This window comes from Xiphophorus hellerii, chromosome 21 (genome assembly GCF_003331165.1).
Source record: "Xiphophorus hellerii strain 12219 chromosome 21, Xiphophorus_hellerii-4.1, whole genome shotgun sequence".
Lineage (NCBI taxonomy): Eukaryota > Metazoa > Chordata > Actinopteri > Cyprinodontiformes > Poeciliidae > Xiphophorus > Xiphophorus hellerii.
In genome coordinates this window covers 25,310,589-25,328,400 of record NC_045692.1, presented here as the reverse complement: position 1 = coordinate 25,328,400, position 17,812 = coordinate 25,310,589, and the positions used below count along the sequence as shown (strand labels likewise).

General features: G+C 43.1%; 2 protein-coding genes across 8 annotated transcripts in view; both read left to right on the top strand.

Annotated features, from left to right (window-relative positions):
* LOC116712074 (NACHT, LRR and PYD domains-containing protein 3-like) overlaps positions 1-17,812 on the top strand; it is a 1,065,068-nt gene that overhangs the window by 521,223 nt on the left and 526,033 nt on the right. The gene's annotated exons all lie outside the window — the stretch shown is intronic.
* LOC116712078 (sodium channel protein type 4 subunit alpha-like) overlaps positions 1-17,812 on the top strand; it is a 120,945-nt gene that overhangs the window by 91,921 nt on the left and 11,212 nt on the right. The window contains exons 24-29 of the mRNA XM_032551855.1: positions 9,421-9,575; positions 9,665-9,838; positions 12,055-12,177; positions 13,550-13,825; positions 16,933-16,986; positions 17,565-17,702. Coding sequence (XP_032407746.1) covers positions 9,421-9,575; positions 9,665-9,838; positions 12,055-12,177; positions 13,550-13,825; positions 16,933-16,986; positions 17,565-17,702 — 920 coding nt within the window. The remainder of the gene's footprint in view (positions 1-9,420; positions 9,576-9,664; positions 9,839-12,054; positions 12,178-13,549; positions 13,826-16,932; positions 16,987-17,564; positions 17,703-17,812) is intronic.

Here is a 17,812-nt window from a genome sequence, read left to right as displayed (position 1 = left end):
TAGCTGAAAGCCCATCGGAACCGCTGAGCTCTGCTAGCTGCCAGATGGCGCAGGAGCGCTGACCTTTTCCAAAGGGAAGTTTGGGTTTTTCAGCCTGCAGGACGTTATGTAAGCCTGGAGCTCAGCTGTGGCGGTTCTACCTCCTGCTCATCCGGGTCCACATCTCACAGCTAACAGATCCAAACGCAGATAATCAGACTTTCCCCCAACACGGCCATCTTTGTTTCTAACAGGGTGTTCCAGTCCACTTTCTGTGTCTCAGTGACTGTGTGTGGTCCGGTCAGAACCAGCAGCGTTTCTCCCTGCGGCTCCCCCTTGCTGTCAGGAAGACAGAGAACGCCGGTTCTCCTTTGCTCATTATTATTTATCGCGCTACACAAAGCAGAAGGTCGTCCCGCCAGGAGGAGCCGAGCGCCAACGAGCCGGAGACGCCGGGCAGAAAGATGGAGGTCACCAATCCACTGGGCCTGATGGAGGCAGCGAACCTCCGCCTGCAGCTCCAGGAGGAAACTCCATCAGCTGGAGGGAGGAACAGAACCGCTGACCCGGGCCGACCTCTCTAACACTCATGTTCAGATTGACATGCTTCCTGTGGTTCTGTGTCATCCAGAACCACCACGATCAGAATGCAACTATAGATCTACCATCTACAGACCTGCTCAGTAAAAACCAAACACTGCTGCCGACAGAAAGCAGAACGACTCACAACTTTTTCAGTTTGTCAGAAAAAGAGCAGCAGAAGAAAATGTTTCCTGCAGGTTTCAGATAAATGTCCTCGTTAGACGGAAACGTTTGATGACCGACAGCAGAAGAAGAAAACACGATGAGTTAAAACAAACTCAAAGGTTTTTCTGAAATGTTGTTGGTTCCAAACCCACCGACATCCCAAAACATTTTCATCCACATGGAAACAAAAAAATAAATTTTTACTCCCCAGACCTGCAGGTTCTCCTGTTACCAAGACAGTCTGTTGGTTGGACACTAGGTGGCAGTAATCACCACAAACAGGTCCTTTAAAAGTCTCCAAGTCACAGAACTAAGTTAAAACTAGAAAATTTCGGAAGAAATTTAGCCGGGGCCTGCCAAGGCGCGCCCGTCGGGCATGGGCCCGGCGTCGTCACGCTACAAATCGGCGTCGACGCTAAAGAACGCCGCGACGTAATCAGTGGCACGCGGAGAACCGCAAGAACGTTAAGCGAGGCGGACGTGCACCATTCGGTACGATTTAAAATGTTGTCAAGGCTTTTATTTTGGAAGTTTTGTTAAACTTCATTTCAAAGGGCCAAACTAATCCCAAGCGTAATAGTCCTTGGGTTAAAATAGTTATATAATGCTCAAAACACAAGTAGCTGATGTAAAAATATTCAAGGCTTTTATTTTGAAATTTTCAGTATGCTTCATTTTAAAGTTCTGAACTAATACCACGTGTAAGAGTGCTTTGGATGAAAAAGTCAAATAAAGCCAAAAAGAGCAATTACGTCATGTAAAAATATTCAAGGCTTTTATTTTGAAACTTTTGTTAAGCTTCATTTCAAAGGGCCAAACTAATACCATGTGTAACAGTGCTTTGGATGAAAAAGTCAAATAAAGCCAAAAAGAGCAATTACATGATGTAAAAATATTCAAGGCTTTTATTTTGAAATTTTCAGTATGCTTCATTTTAAAGTTCTGAACTAATACCACGTGTAACAGTGCTTTGGATGAAAAAGTCAAATAAAGCCAAAAAGAGCAATTACGTCATGTAAAAATATTCGAGGCTTTTATTTTGAAATTATTATTATGCTCCATTTTAAAGTTCCGACCTAATCCCATGTGTAACAGTGCTTTGGATGAAAAAGTCATATACGGCCAAAAAAAGCAATTACATGATGTAAAAATATTCAAGGCTTTTATTTTGAAATTATTATTATGCTCCATTTTAAAGTTCCGACCTAATCCCATGTGTAACAGTGCTTTGGATGAAAAAGTCATATACGGCCAAAAAAAGCAATTACATGATGTAAAAATATTCAAGGCTTTTATTTTGAAATTTTCAGTATGCTTCATTTCAGAGGGCCAAACTAATACCACGTGTAACAGTGCTTTGGATGAAAAAGTCACATAAAGCCAAAAACAGCAATTACGTCATGTAAAAATATTCAGGGCTTTTATTTTGAAATTTTCAGTATGCTTCATTTTAAAGTTCTGAACTAATACCACGTGTAAGAGTGCTTTGGATGAAAAAGTCAAATAAAGCCAAAAAGAGCAATTACATGATGTAAAAATATTCAAGGCTTTTATTTTGAAATTTTCAGTATGCTTCATTTTAAAGTTCTGAACTAATACCACGTGTAACAGTGCTTTGGATGAAAAAGTCAAATAAAGCCAAAAAGAGCAATTACGTCATGTAAAAATATTCGAGGCTTTTATTTTGAAATTATTATTATGCTCCATTTTAAAGTTCCGACCTAATCCCATGTGTAACAGTGCTTTGGATGAAAAAGTCATATACGGCCAAAAAAAGCAATTACATGATGTAAAAATATTCAAGGCTTTTATTTTGAAATTATTATTATGCTCCATTTTAAAGTTCCGACCTAATCCCATGTGTAACAGTGCTTTGGATGAAAAAGTCATATACGGCCAAAAAAAGCAATTACATGATGTAAAAATATTCAAGGCTTTTATTTTGAAATTTTCAGTATGCTTCATTTCAGAGGGCCAAACTAATACCACGTGTAACAGTGCTTTGGATGAAAAAGTCACATAAAGCCAAAAACAGCAATTACGTCATGTAAAAATATTCAGGGCTTTTATTTTGAAATTTTCAGTATGCTTCATTTTAAAGTTCTGAACTAATACCACGTGTAAGAGTGCTTTGGATGAAAAAGTCAAATAAAGCCAAAAAGAGCAATTACATGATGTAAAAATATTCAAGGCTTTTATTTTGAAATTTTCAGTATGCTTCATTTTAAAGTTCTGAACTAATACCACGTGTAACAGTGCTTTGGATGAAAAAGTCAAATAAAGCCAAAAAGAGCAATTACGTCATGTAAAAATATTCAAGGCTTTTATTTTGAAATTTTCAGTATGCTTCATTTCAAAGGGCCAAACTAATACCATGTGTAACAGTGCTTTGGATGAAAAAGTCATATACGGCCAAAAAGAGCAATTACATGATGTAAAAATATTCAAGGCTTTTATTTTGAAATTATTATTATGCTCCATTTTAAAGTTCCGACCTAATCCCATGTGTAACAGTGCTTTGGATGAAAAAGTCATATACGGCCAAAAAGAGCAATTACATGATGTAAAAATATTCAAGGCTTTTATTTTGAAATTTTCAGTATGATTCACTTCAGAGGGCCAAACTATTCCATTGTGTAACAGTGCTTTGGATAAAAAAGTCACATAAAGCCAAAAAGCGCAATTACCTGATGTAAAAATATTCAAGGCTTTTATTTTGAAATTATTATTATGCTCCATTTTAAAGTTCCAAACTAATCCCATGTGTAACAGTGCTTTGGATGAAAAAGTCATATACGGCCAAAAAAAGCAATTACATGATGTAAAAATATTCAAGGCTTTTATTTTGAAATTTTCAGTATGCTTCATTTCAGAGGGCCAAACTAATACCACGTGTAACAGTGCTTTGGATGAAAAAGTCATATACGGCCAAAAAGAGCAATTACGTCATGTAAAATATTCAAGGCTTTTATTTTGAAATTTTCAGTATGCTTAATTTTAAAGTTCCAAACTAATCCCATGTGTAACAGTGCTTTGGATGGAAAAGTCAGATAAAGCCAAAAAGAGCAATTACATGATGTAAAAATATTCAGGGCTTTTATTTTGAAATTATTATTATGCTCCATTTTAAAGTTCCAAACTAATCCCATGTGTAACAGTGCTTTGGATGAAAAAGTCATATACGGCCAAAAACAGCAATTACCTGATGTAAAAATATTCAAGGCTTTTATTTTGAAATTATTATTATGCTCCATTTTAAAGTTCCGAACTAATCCCATGTGTAACATTGCTTTGGATGAAAAAGTCATATACGGCCAAAAAGAGCAATTACGTCATGTAAAATATTCAAGGCTTTTATTTTGAAATTTTCAGTATGCTTCATTTTAAAGTTTAAAACTAATCCCATGTGTAACAGTTACTGAGTTAAATCAGTTATATACAGCCCATAGCAGCAGGTAGTTCTAAAGGCCAGTTCTCAGTCCTGATCTGTTTCAACTGAGGGTAGATAGAACTACAGTGATGCGTATTCGTAGTCCTAACCAGCAGCCAATAGCCTCTTGAGTTCCGTTGCTATGGTAAATAATGGTCTCAGCAGGTGTGAGCTGTGAGCTCTGAGCTCTCAAACACACAAGTGTGTTTGAGCAAACACACTTTACTGAAAAAAAGCATTGGAAACAAATCCTTCTTGTTCGGGAACCGTAATACATATTGGAAAAGCGTTTTAAGCGTATGACAGGTCAATGTGTCTTCTGCGATAGTCCCGAGATTCATATCTGTACCTCACTCAGAACATTTACAGCGATGAGAGAAAGAAATGTTGTGCCCAGATCTGAACCGAGATCGGCTGTCACTGTAATTTGAGCAAAAATGAGAAAGTTTGGGTCGCTTAGAGGCAAATTGTGGACAAACCGTAACTGGTATCGACGAGCCGTCTTCACTTTCGAAGAGATCACAGACGTATCTACAAAATGAAATTTGAATGGCATTTCTAGGTGAATTTGTGACGACACAGCAAATCCTCAAAAATAGGGTATTTCTAGGATTTTTCCCATTGAGTTATAATGGGGTTTTTTTCGTAGTTTTTTGCGAATTATGTCGCCACGTTAAGCCCAAATCCCACCAGAAGTAATAGCTCCAATGGCGTGAATTTTCTGCACGTTTTGATACCTCATTTGTAGGTGTGCACCCAGCGGTACGAGCCGCATTAACGGTTACGGAAGAAAAATAAAGATTAAAGAGACGCTTCTCTCCGACAATAGTAATAGGTTCCTGCCATTGCTTTGCATGGCAGGCCCCAACAAGTCAAAATTCATTATTAATAATGTATCAGAAGTTAAAAACAGTGATTAGACGACGTCTCTCCTGTTAAATCAACTTGATGAATTTTAATTTCTGAGTTTAAAAACATTTTAGTTTTAGTTTTCAAGGCAGCAGGTTAATGTTTGTTTTTGAGTTAAATTAGCTTCAAATGTTTTACAGAATATGAAACAATTTGCTTTGTTGACTCTATTATGTAGTCTATATTTTATAAAATCGATGAAACAGTTTTTTGGTTTTGTTTCTGCAGGAATTATTCTAATTAAACCAGATTTGTGCTGCAGGTTAAACTAACTGAACAGTAGTTGATATTTACGGCGACCCGGTCGCCTGAGTCGTTCTGGGTCTTTATTCTGGAGGAACCGCTCCGGTTCGCCGGATTAAATCCTTCCTGTCAATAATAAAGAGCTTTCCTTCTCCACACGTGCCACTGCTGAGGCAGATAAAGCTGAAAAATGGGAATTTTAATTTCCACCTCCGCTGCAGTTCCAACAAACGTCTGTGCTGCCCTTTTTTCCCTTTCACTGCGCTCGTCACTGAGCTAGAAGTAAAATGTGCAAAGGGAAGACTTTTCTTTAGCGTTCCTCCGGAGGAGAAAGGAAACCACAGAGGAGGTCGTTTTCTATTCACTCCTCCATCAGCAGGTTGCTGCTTCAGCCGCACTTTCTTCCTGTAGAAATGTATTTTTATCAGGCACACAGCAGGGCAGCAAAGCCCTGAATTCACCCTGTAACCCAGGCAGTCATTATTTCACCTGAGAGCCGCAGCTCAGCCTCCTCCAGCCAGACGGAGCAGGTTTAACCCTCTGATCAGCGCCGACACGCCGCGCCACGTTAGCCGCCTCATTAGCCGTCTAAATGCCAGCTCATTGGTTAATGTTGTGATGCCCACAGAGGGAGTGGGAGTGTTTCTGCCTCGGTGGGCTGAGTGGGCCTCCTGTTTTCAGTGGGACTGGAAGGTCCCAGGTGGAGCCTGCTGAGTCCGGCTGCCGCTGTGCCCTCGAGCAACGGAACCACGCGCCTCCTGGAAAACTTCTCTGCTGTTTCTCTGGAAAACTGCACAGATAAAACGACTGAAAGTTTCTGAGTGGCAGATCTGAACATGGAAAGTCAGAGAATTAAATTTCAAATGAGAAGCAAATGAAGCCGTTTCTAATCTGAGAACACCTCGGAGTGTGAGGTCACGACCCCGCTGCATTATGCATCTGGATGCTGCTGCGCTCCGGCCTGCAGCCTGTCTTATGTAACCTCTGCACAGTTCATGCACTGAGCCGCAGCACAAACGGCACAAAACACAACCATCGATCAGCGAAGCTTTACTGAAAAGATTTTACCACCAAGGAGGAAAATGATTACAAAAAACTAGAATATTAACTATTTCTGCCTGTTAATCTAAGTTTATACATATAAATATTAATAAATGAAGAAGATAAAAAACTAAACATGGTTTGGATCGTTTGCCTGATTAAAGGAATCCAGTTTGTAAAATTATTTTGTTCTCTGTTGAATGAAACAAACAAAAACTGTTTTATTCAGTAACTAGAACATGAACTCACTGAACTCCAAGTTTAATGAATTAAATCAAATGTTTCTGTTTCTCAGTAAACGTCTCTGGATAGATGTGGGTTTTGTTCACATAAAAAAAGTTTTTTATGTAATTTTTATCTAATTGGAAATAAAAAGTGTTGATCTTAACGAACTTCCTGAGCTGATGGACTTTATTAGTTGTGGCCTCCAAACGGCAGCTGGTTGCATTTTGGCCTCTTATCATCTAAAGTGACTGAAGACCTGAGCTGTGAGAGGAACCGGGTCGGTTCCACCCGACCCGATAAACTCACTGTGTGTTACTGAAACACACAGCAGCTTTAATAAAATATAAATATATGACCAAATATTATATTCAGATGGATGGATGGATGGTGGTTGGATGGTGGTTGGATGGATGGTGGTTGGATGGATGGTGGTTGGATGGTTGGATGGATGGTGGTTGGATGTAATGCGGCCCAGTCTGACATTTTGCCTGAAAACCTTTGACTTCCTGTAACTCCAGGTCCAGCAGCCGTTCAGAGCCGTTTCCTTGGCGACGGCATTTTATCAGAGTAAACATAAAGCAGCAGCCGGTCTGCTGATGGTCATTCAGCAACGTGTTAATAGCAGATCAATAGCAGATCAATGCTTCGATCAGCAGAGCTGCGTCTGGCCCATCAGGTGATCCATCGAGGCGTTTAGATCTGCGTTCAGTCCGTTTATTAGAGCCCGTTTCAGTCCAGCTCAGGGGGTTTCCTAACTCTGCCCGGGTTGGATTACAGCTCGCTTGTTCTCATTGGATTACCAGCTGACAGATCAGGAAGAGCCTATTAGTCTCCATGGAAGCAGAAAGCCGGGTAATCAGAGCTGTAATTACAGAGGCAGGCAGACGCTGCAATCAGAGCGGAGAGGAGCAGCTCCAATCATCATCTTCTGCCCGTCCGTCACAGGAAGCCAGTCATTCACCAAAATATGGCTCCCTCCCCTCGGAGCGTCCAGGGAGTGTCTGTCCTTAAAAGGTCGCGATGCTGACCGACCTGAAACATCTGCACGGATCCGCTCAGCGTCTCCTGCCAACTGCAACACTTCTAAAATATACCACTTCCTGTTTTTGGAGCGCTCTCCGGTCCGCTTGGCATTCACATTCAAACCGAACCAGAGTTCACTTCAACCGAACCCAGACCGAGGTTTGGAGGATCAGAGGTCAGAGGTCAATTAGTATTCATACCTCACCAACTGGACCGGACTTTGACTAGGCAAACGGACTGGAGTTGGATTAAAGCGGACTGGGAATGAAGCTGGACTCCAGTGAGGTTCCCTAACGCCGCTAAAGGTCAGAGTCTGGGTCAGACTGAGGTTTGGTTCCTGATCCGACTCTGGAGCAGAAAGAGGTTTCAGTCTCTGATTAACTGAACCTCAGTGTTTGGGTTCACATTATTACTAACTCACTCATGATGGAGGAGGATCAGGGAGGCGTCCCTCAGGGCTCCGTCCTCCAGCAGCTGTCGTTCCTAATCTCATGTCCGTTCTCGTCTTCACGTGTCGCCTTGTCGGGTTTTTCCAGCCTCATCCTCTCACTCTCTGGGCGTCCTTCCTGTCAGCTCCGACTCCATCATCGTTCCGGCCCGCGGGCCTCTCGGCACCACTCAGCAATCACTCTCTCCCATCCTGACTCTGAGTTTCATGTCGTCCTGGATATTGTTTTTGACACATCGATCAGATCTGGTTAAAAACCAGCTTTCAGACGCGGCCGGCCGGTGGGAGTGAAACCTGAGCCTCGTTATCAGCAGAGTGACCATCGCTGCTTCGCTTCCAGCATCCATCAGCCGCGTCTATCAAGATCAGCCGTTATTCTCCAGAGCTTCAGACGGTTGATCGATGCGTTGCTTTCAGACGGCTAGATTATATCGACGCAGAGCAAAGTGGGACTAAATAAAAAGTCGATATGGGAAACTTTTAAAGTTTATTTCTCAGATTTTTCCTCCTGATCTGCGATCTTGTTTCTGCTCCATCGGGTACTGATTACTGTTGGGAAGAGACGTGATTAAGACAAACATCGAACGTGTTTTTATGTCGGGTTCAGCGTCCTGCCGTCAGTTAAGCTCAGAAAACGAGGAGAAAGTTGATGAGATCTGCAATCTGCTGCATTCGTGGCTCCGTTACGTCCAAACACACACAGGGAGAACCTGGAGCTCAACATCTGTCTCAGAGTCACACGTTACGCAAGAACAGCAAACATTTTCACCCAGAAACCAGGATTCCTGCTCTGGTTCCTGGACTTCATATCCGACTTCACTTAAAATAAGACAAAGCTAAACTAGGAGTAACTTCAGTAACATATGGGATCTTGTTTTATGTAAATAGTTACTTAATATGGATGAAAAACTATCAGTTCCACTTGCACATGATTTCATTTATAACAAGATGTTTGTACCACGTAAAAGTAAAACAGAAAATACATTTTAAGAAATTATTGACGTAAAACAAGCTTCTGTATTTTGCTGAAAAGTTACTTTAAGTTACTTTGGTTATTTTTGAAGTATATGAAGATATTTGTACTAGAAATGAACCAGAATTCCTCGGTGAGTTTTAGTGTTTTTCAGCCGGTCTGAACTCTTTCTGTCTGGATGAGCTGCTGCACCAGCGCCCTGCAGCCAGGCACCACCAGGGACTCAAACTCACACATTTTATGCCATTAAAGGAAGAATCAGAGCCGAGGCGTGAGCAGTTGCTCCTGTGTGGTTTCTAACGGGACCTGGGGGGAAAGCGGACGGATTGTCTCAGGTCCTGAAGCTTTGGGTTGAAGCTGAACTTCCTGACCTGACCTGGTTCTGCTTCCTGCCGCCTGCAGTGTGCGTGTCCCGGTTCCAGTGCTGCGACATCGACACCACGGCGGGTCTGGGCCAGATGTGGTGGAGAACGAGGAAGACCTGCTACCAGATCGTAGAGCACAGCTGGTTCGAGTCCTTCATCATCTTCATGATCCTTCTCAGCTCGGGAGCTCTGGTCAGCGGCCGCCATCTTGGTCCTCTTGTACAATGTGTTCAATTTGACTTGACCTTTCGCCCCTGTGGCCTCTCTGTCGCCCCCTACAGGCCTTCGAGGACATCTACATCGAGCAGAGAAGGGTCGTCAAGGTGGTGCTCGAATATGCTGACAAGATCTTCACCTACATCTTCATCTTAGAGATGATGCTCAAATGGCTCGCCTACGGCTTCAAGAAGTACTTCACCAACTACTGGTGCTGGCTGGACTTCCTCATCGTCGATGTAAGACATCCGCCCGCCTGGTTTACCGCTGTGTGTGTGTGTGTGTGGGGGGGTGTGGGGGTGTGTGTGTGTGTGTGAGACATCCATGAAAATAGGACAGTAGGGAAGGAGTGTGTTGTTTTCTGGTGGAGGATCTGAAAGTCTTTTCTTTGAGAAACGGAGAAATCCAGCAGCAGATAAAGACCCTGAGGATCCATCGTCCTTCATGCAGGTTTCAGAAACCAGAATGTTGGAGTTAAACTTTAGGATTTTTCATGGGTTTAACTGGAGACCTGAACAATGAGTCGATCCTCTCAGCTCAGACGGTTAAAACGGCCCGACATCCTGCTGACGGAGCTGAAACTCGCAGCCTGCTGCTCTCTCTCTCTCTCTCTGTCTCCCTCTCTCTGTCTCTCTCTCTCTGTCTCTCTCTCTCTCTCTCTCTCTCTCTGGGTTTGTCCGCCCGGACGTCTCCAGAAACGTCGCCACATGTTGTGACGTTCTGATGCGACTGCAGCGGCCTGCAGCCTCCGAGTCGCACAGATCCAGTATGAGGAAGCAACACGGGAACGCGGCGCTGCTTCATGACTTAACCTGACGAAGCTTCACTCTTCACCAGCAGGGGGCAGAAAACAACCAAACACAGTGATGGACCGGACTTGGTTCTGGACATTTCATTGGTTTAACATGAGAGCTAATATTCGACTCCAGAACCTCCAGATGTCAAAATGATTCAATAACGAATTATTAAGAGTGGGATTATTGCCACTTCATATTTCAAAGTAAAAGTCAAAAGTAAGAGAAACAAGAATATTTGGTAATAAAAGGCTGCATGAGTAACTGAATATCAGATTTAATATTTATAAATGTCAAAAATACAACTATAATCAAATAATGGCATTTAAATACTAAAATTAGACAAACTAATAAAATATACTGTGATAACATTTATGAAACGAATTCTTACTACTGTTAAAGATTTTGCACAAACAAGAGGTCTCACTTCATCCTAAACTCTAGTTCTGTGTCTCATTGGTTAAACAAGTTTCTTCATTCAGTGAATTTACTTTTATTGGGTTTAGTGGCCAGAAGTTTCAGTACTTCACTTTAAGGTTCTGGTGTTCGGTGTGGTGAACGTCGTTCCAGACCTGCAGCCTTGTGCCATTAAACCCTTAAACTTGATGTTAGTTGGAGTCAGTTTGGCTCCATCCTCCTGTTTGCTCTCAGGCTCTGCAGGTTTTTAATCGTTTTTATGCAAATAAAAAGGAATCGTAGAAAACATCCCTGTGGAACTTCACACTGCAGCTTTTCTTCAGTTTTTAGCTTCATTGTGTTGAACTCATGTTCAGAGTTCTTCATCTATGAACCTGAATGGAAACTGATCATTCAGTTAAAATATGGAGCTCCACAGGGGGGCGCTGTATTTATTATTATTATTATTAATATTATTATATTAATGAGGTATACAGAGAGATGTTTTCTAATCAAAGTCCTGTTAAAAGCATCGATTCACCAGTTTGGTTTAAATCCTGTGTTTGAGCAGCTCTGCTTCACCTGACCTTGGACCTGTGTGACCTGTGTGTGACCCCTGTGTGACCCCTGTGTGACCTCTGTGTATTCTGTGTGACCCTGTATGACCTGTGTGTGACCCCTGTGTGACCCCTGTGTGACCTCTGTGTGTTCTGTGTGACCTCTGTGTGTTCTGTGTGACCCTGTATGACCTGTGTGTGACCCCTGTGTGACCCGTAGATCTCAGTGCTGGGCTACCTGGCCCAGTTCATCCCGGTGAACCAGGTCACCACCCTGCGGGTTCTCAGGACGTTCAGGGCTCTCCGTCCTCTCCGGGCCGCGTCCCGCTTCGCCGGTATCAGGGTAAGAACCGGCTGACCCGCCTGGTTCTGTGCGGTTCCGTCAGAGGGAAGGTCTCAGGTGGATCAGAACCTGAAACGTTTCCTCCGTTTGGATCCCAGACTCGTCCGTTCAGACCTCTGTCTGAGCGGCGCTTCTTCCAGGACTTCTTTCCTCCTGTGAATCAGAAATAACCTGAAGTGTTTCTGGCCTGCAGCGCCCCCTGGACTGCCGCAGTGACCTGCGCTCTGTTTCAGGTCACGGCTGACCTTCCTCCTCAGCAGGACCTTGAACTCTCCTCCTCCTCTCGGCGCTAGAAGAGCCGCTAACTCCTCCCTCTCTTCTGTGTCTCTTCCTCTTCCTCCTGCCTTTCCCTCCTCATCCTCCAGGTTTCGTTGGTCAGTCTGGTGGCCAACACCTTGGGTTACTCCGACCTGGCAGCCATCAAGTCCCTGCGGACGCTGCGGGCCCTGCGGCCCCTCAGGGCCCTGTCCAGATTTGAAGGCATGAGGGTAAGAGTCAGTATTAATGTGAGCGAACACACCTGAGCAGCAGCTGCCTGCAGCTCCTCCTCTGCTAACATCAGCACATATTAAACCAAGACCAAAAACCAAAACTCATCAACCTTCTGAGGGAATCATTTAGTTCATTTAGTTCGTTTAGTTAGTTTAGTTAGTTTTCATGTCATTAAGCCTGACACCAGTTTACTGAACAGAACCAGTTTGATCCAGATCCGGTTCTGATCCAGAAACTTCAAATCCAGATTGAACAAATCCAAGTCACGTCTGATCCAAGACGATCCATCAATTAACCCATAAATGATGAGAGATTGATGTAGATTTTATGTTTCATTATAAATCAGTTGAAGCTGAAATGAAACCGAGGAAAATTTCCCAGAATCCTCGGCTCCTGTCCCTCTGTCCTCCTGTCCTCCTGTCCCTCTGTCTCCTCTCATGTCTCAGTCTAACCATCGTTTCTCCTGTCAGTATTCAGAGTCTCCTCAGGAGTCAGTATTACTGAGTGGAACCGGGTCGGTGTTCTGCAGAACCGAGTCCAAACACCTGCAGCTCCACAACAGGATCATAAAAATATTATTGTGTATAAAAACTTATTTAAAGGGCTGAAAGAAAAAGAAATCGGCGACAATCTGACCTGAAATCAGATCAAATATTTTAAAAATGTTAAATTTCTTTGGGGAATTTTAAAATTTTTAGTTTCAAACAAAAATCTTTTTCCAAATATTAGTTGAAAATCTTTTCCGGCTTCAGGAAACATATTTCTATTCTCGCTGAGTTCTGCAGGCGCTGCCGACTCGGGTCCACATCAACCTTCGTCCTCCTCTTCCTCTCTGCTCTTCCTCCTGCCGCTCTGCTCGGGGTTTCTGCGGAGAGGTGCATTATGGGTAGAAATGATTGAACGTTTCCATCAGGCTGCAGTAAAACGGAGCAGATTGAACCAGAAAGTTTTAAAACAGAATTCAGATGAAACTGTTAGGAAATATTTAGATTTGCTCCAGTTTGGTTTTGAAGTTATGAATCAGATGATAATCCACGTTCTCTGTGTTGTTGTGGGTTTTAAATGTTTCCTGCTCGTCTGTCTGACCCGCTGCTTCCTGTCCGGATCTGATGGTCCGGTGGACCGATACCGACCCAAACCAAACATCAGACTAAACCCAACAGACTCATTGTTTACAGTGTTTCTGAGGAAATGCTGAATATATTTTTATCTTTTGGTGAAAATCTCTCCGTTCTCCTGGAGCCATTTTAGCTTCAAAGCTAAATTTAAATATCTGAACTGCTGGTTCCACCCGACCATCAAACCGCCGTTCTGCCGCCTGGACCCGGAGCGCCGGCGACCCGCTGACCCGGTCCGGTTTGTTTGCAGGTGGTGGTGAACGCCCTGATCGGCGCCATCCCCTCCATCATGAACGTGCTGCTGGTCTGCCTGATCTTCTGGCTCATCTTCAGCATCATGGGCGTCAACCTTTTCGCCGGGAAGTTCGGCCGCTGCGTCAACCGGACCGGCTTCGTGTACGACGCCTCGCTCATCAACAACCGGTCCGAATGCGACGCCGCCAACGACACCTCGCAGCACTACTGGACCAAGGTCAAGGTCAACTTCGACAACGTCGGCGCCGGATACCTGGCTCTGCTGCAAGTGGTGAGCATCAGAACCAGAACCGCTGACCGGGTTTCTGAAAAACAGATTATTTCCCTTTTATCAGAACTATTTCCCATGTTACGCAGCATTGACTGAAAAACCCGGTCCAGTTTGAATTTAAATGAATAATTTCTGTTCTTTCTGAGAAAAAGATTCAACTGAACGTTGAGGCATAAACTGTAAAAAATGTTTTAATCCAGGTAAAAATAAGACGTACCGTCTCTTTAAGAGGTCATTCTTGGAGCAAACCGGCTGCACCTGCAGCTCCGTCTTTCTGTTTCATTCTGTGACTTTTCCAAAGTTAACCTTTCTGTCTGAGTCGGGATAAAGCTGCTCCCACCGAGCGCCGGCTGAAATCAGAGTTTCCTCGTTTTTTCACTTCGTGGTTTGAATTCAGACTCAACAGGAAGCGAATGAAGCTGCAGACGCTCCGAAAGTTCACAGCTGTTTTTAGACGGAGAGCATTCAGAGCCGAGCCGCCCACTCTGGCTGCAGACTGGACCGGACCGGGGGTAGACTGGACCGGACCGGACCAGCTGCAGACCGGACCGGACCAGCTGCAGACCGGACCGGACCGGCTGCAGGGGAACCAGGATGTACATGATTTCCTCAGACTCTCATCATCTGGTCTCTCCGTTTCTCTTCCTCTGCATCTTTCCATCAATATATTTGCTGCATCAGTTGATCGTTACATTGATCGATTCTGATTGATCAGGTTAAACTTTTAGTTTTAGTTTCATCAAACTGAGATTCATTTTTTGCTCTGGACAGTTTGAGCTTCCTGCCTCCTTATTGTTTAATTTCATATTGTTTTACTTGTATTAAAATAATTTTTAAAAACATTTAAGATAATTATTAAAATTATTTTCTAAAGAAATTAATTAATATAATTATGTTTATTAAAATAATCAAATTATTTTATTGCAATAACCTTTAAAAATAACTTTAACTATTTTCAACTAACAAATGCTAGTAAAAAATCAATGTTTTTAAAAAAAAAAAATTTATTAAAACGATTATTGTAATATTACAAATTGTTTAATTAAAAATATAATTGGTTACGTGTATTAAAAATAATTTAAACTGACAACAAATAGTCAAAATATTTAATAAAACTATATTTCCTAAAATATTTATGAATAGTAATAATAATTATAAATGAATAATAATAGAAGGATTGTTTTTGATTTTTGGTTATTCTTTTTTCTAACTTTGCCTTTAACTCTTTTTTTTATCTATTTTTTTCTTAACTTTATTATTTTTCTGCCTCCATTATTTCTCGTTTAACTGAACATGAATAAAACCCGGTCAGGGTTTCTTCCTCCCTCCTCTTCCTCCTCTTCCTCGCCCACCTCAGGCGTCCTGAGAGCCTCCAATCAATCGGCGTCTGAGAGGCTTTTATTTTTAGAGTCAGGTGGTTTACAGGTTTACAGGTTTACAGGTAGAAGAAAAAGGTTCAAATAATAACCTGAAAGAACCGACCCAGCAGAGGGGATGTGGGCTGGAGAGAAACGAGTTGAGAGGATTAAAGGTTTTAAAGATGGAGGAAGAAATGAGAGCAGAGAGGAAGAGGAGGAGGAAGAGGAGAGACAGAGGGATGAAGATGTGACTCTTCATCAGAGCCGGAGGAGGAAAACAAAGCAAAGTGTGGATGAGCCACTCGACCGGCAGCAAATGAGACCTTAAGAGTTTGTCAGAATCCCGTCGCCCTGGCAACGGGTCCCTCAGCACATCTCAGCATTCTGCCGGTCGGCGCGGCAACAGTCGGCGGGGGCAACCTTTCCATTAGCATCTGGAAAGTTCTGCACGCTGCAAAAAATGACACAGAGTTTGTTAGAAAGATCAGAACGAAGAAAAGATCCACAGGGAGGAAGATCTTCATCATCTTCATCAGTTATCATCTTCATCATCTTCATCGCTATTATCATCTTCATCAGCTATCATCTTCATCACTATTATCATCTTCATTAGTCATCATCTTCATCCATCCCAGCTGAAGATGAGGACAGTGATGAAGGTGATGAAGATGAGGACAGTGATGAAGATGAGGACAGTGATGAAGGTGATGAAGATGAGGACAGTGATGAAGATGATGAAGATGAGGACAGTGATGAAGGTGATGAAGAGGAGGACAGTGATGAAGATGAGGACAGTGATGAAGGTGATGAAGATGAGGACAGCATGTCTCTGGTCTTCCAGACGTCGTCCTGCTGGTTATGAGGTTCTGATCCGTTTTGAGGTTTCAGTTCCTCAGTCTGATTCTCTGTCACTTTACTGATCCGTTCAGACAGAAAACCGGGTGGAACTTGGACACACTGCCACCTGCTGGTGGGAGTTAGAATCACATAAACTTCATGTTAACCTTAATGAATATTTGCAGTAGAAAATGTGGGTTTCTGTTGATTTGGGTTCATTTTTCTGGCGGTGCTGATCTGCATCCAGGCCTCGGCTCTGGTCATGTGACCTCAGTCCAGGTGCATCATGGGAGTGATGAGGAAGCAGCAGCTTCGCGGTTCCTGATGTTTCAGGGTTGTATTATCTCAGGATGTGATCTTTTACAGTGTAACCCCCCCGCTCTCATCCCACAATAATCACAGGTGGTAACCCGCGGCGACGAGCTGATTTCAGCTCTGAGTGACGGCCGCCAGTCGCCCCCTCACATTAAACAGATCTGTTCTTCACACACTTCGTTCCCTTCGTTGTTCTCCACCTGTCCGCCCCCCCGACCTTCATCCTCCTCTTCATCCTCCTCTTCCTCCCACTCAGAGGAAGGAAGCCCTTAAATGGGTTTAATGTTGCTTCATTGAGAACCTCGGCAGCAGGGAGTTTCTTCCATTCTGTAAAATTGCTGCTAAGTCAACCTTCGTTTAGACGCTTCGGTGCAGGAAATGAGTACTGCGTTGCCGTGGCGATGCAGAGGAACTCACTTGACCCGCTCAGATGATGAGGGGAAGTGGGAAGCCAGATGATTAGACGCCCGGGTCCTCCAGGCGTCACTCTGCTTCAGCAGGACTTACTGGATGTTTCATTGACTGGGAGGCTCGGTGGTGGCAGCCTCATGCTGTGGGCTTCAGGTTTTCATTCAGTTTTGTTGTTTTTGTTTCCAGGCGACCTTTAAGGGCTGGATGGACATCATGTACGCCGCCGTGGACTCCAGAGCCGTAAGTCATCGCTGATCTCTGATCTGAACGCCGACTCAGCAGCCGGGGGCTCAAACTGGGGGCCGGGGGCCTCCTGGGGCCCTCAGAGGGATTCTGGGCGGCCCTTGGTCACAACGGAGGAACCAGTTAATGCAGAAACACATTTAGTAACAATGTTGGGGTGAAGTTCTCACTGACACAGGACTTTCAAAACAAACAATTAAACGTCTTTTAATGGAAAACATGAAGTTTTTATTTAGAATTTTATTCATTTTAATAGTAAAAGGGAAACAAACATCCAGTTATTAAAATGCAGTGAGCCAAATTCTCACTGCATTTTAATTTAAACATTTTTAGATATCCTAAATTGAAACATTTAGGATACAGTTTAGTTTTTTTATCTGGCAAAACACTTTTTATGTTTAAATCTGCAGTGATTCCAGATCCTGCTGAAATCTGCTTAACTGGTAAAAATAAAAATGAAAAAGTTTTTGGAGTTGAAATGAAAAGAGTAAATCCAGCTGGACGTTTTGGTCCCGGCTCCTGATTGGTTGGCTGAGGGTGAGGTGTCTCTTTAAGCTGCTGGTTTCCTGCTGCAGGTGGAGGAGCAGCCAATCAAAGAGATCAATCTCTACATGTACCTGTACTTCGTCATCTTCATCATCTTCGGCTCCTTCTTCACCCTCAACCTCTTCATCGGAGTCATCATCGACAACTTCAACCAGCAGAAACGAAAGATAAGCATCAAGCAAAACACGATCTGGATTCTTGTCATGATCTGTTGGGTCATGAATTTCAGTGGCTTCTGATTGTCTGCAGATTTTTTTTTTTGTTTCAGTAAAAATAA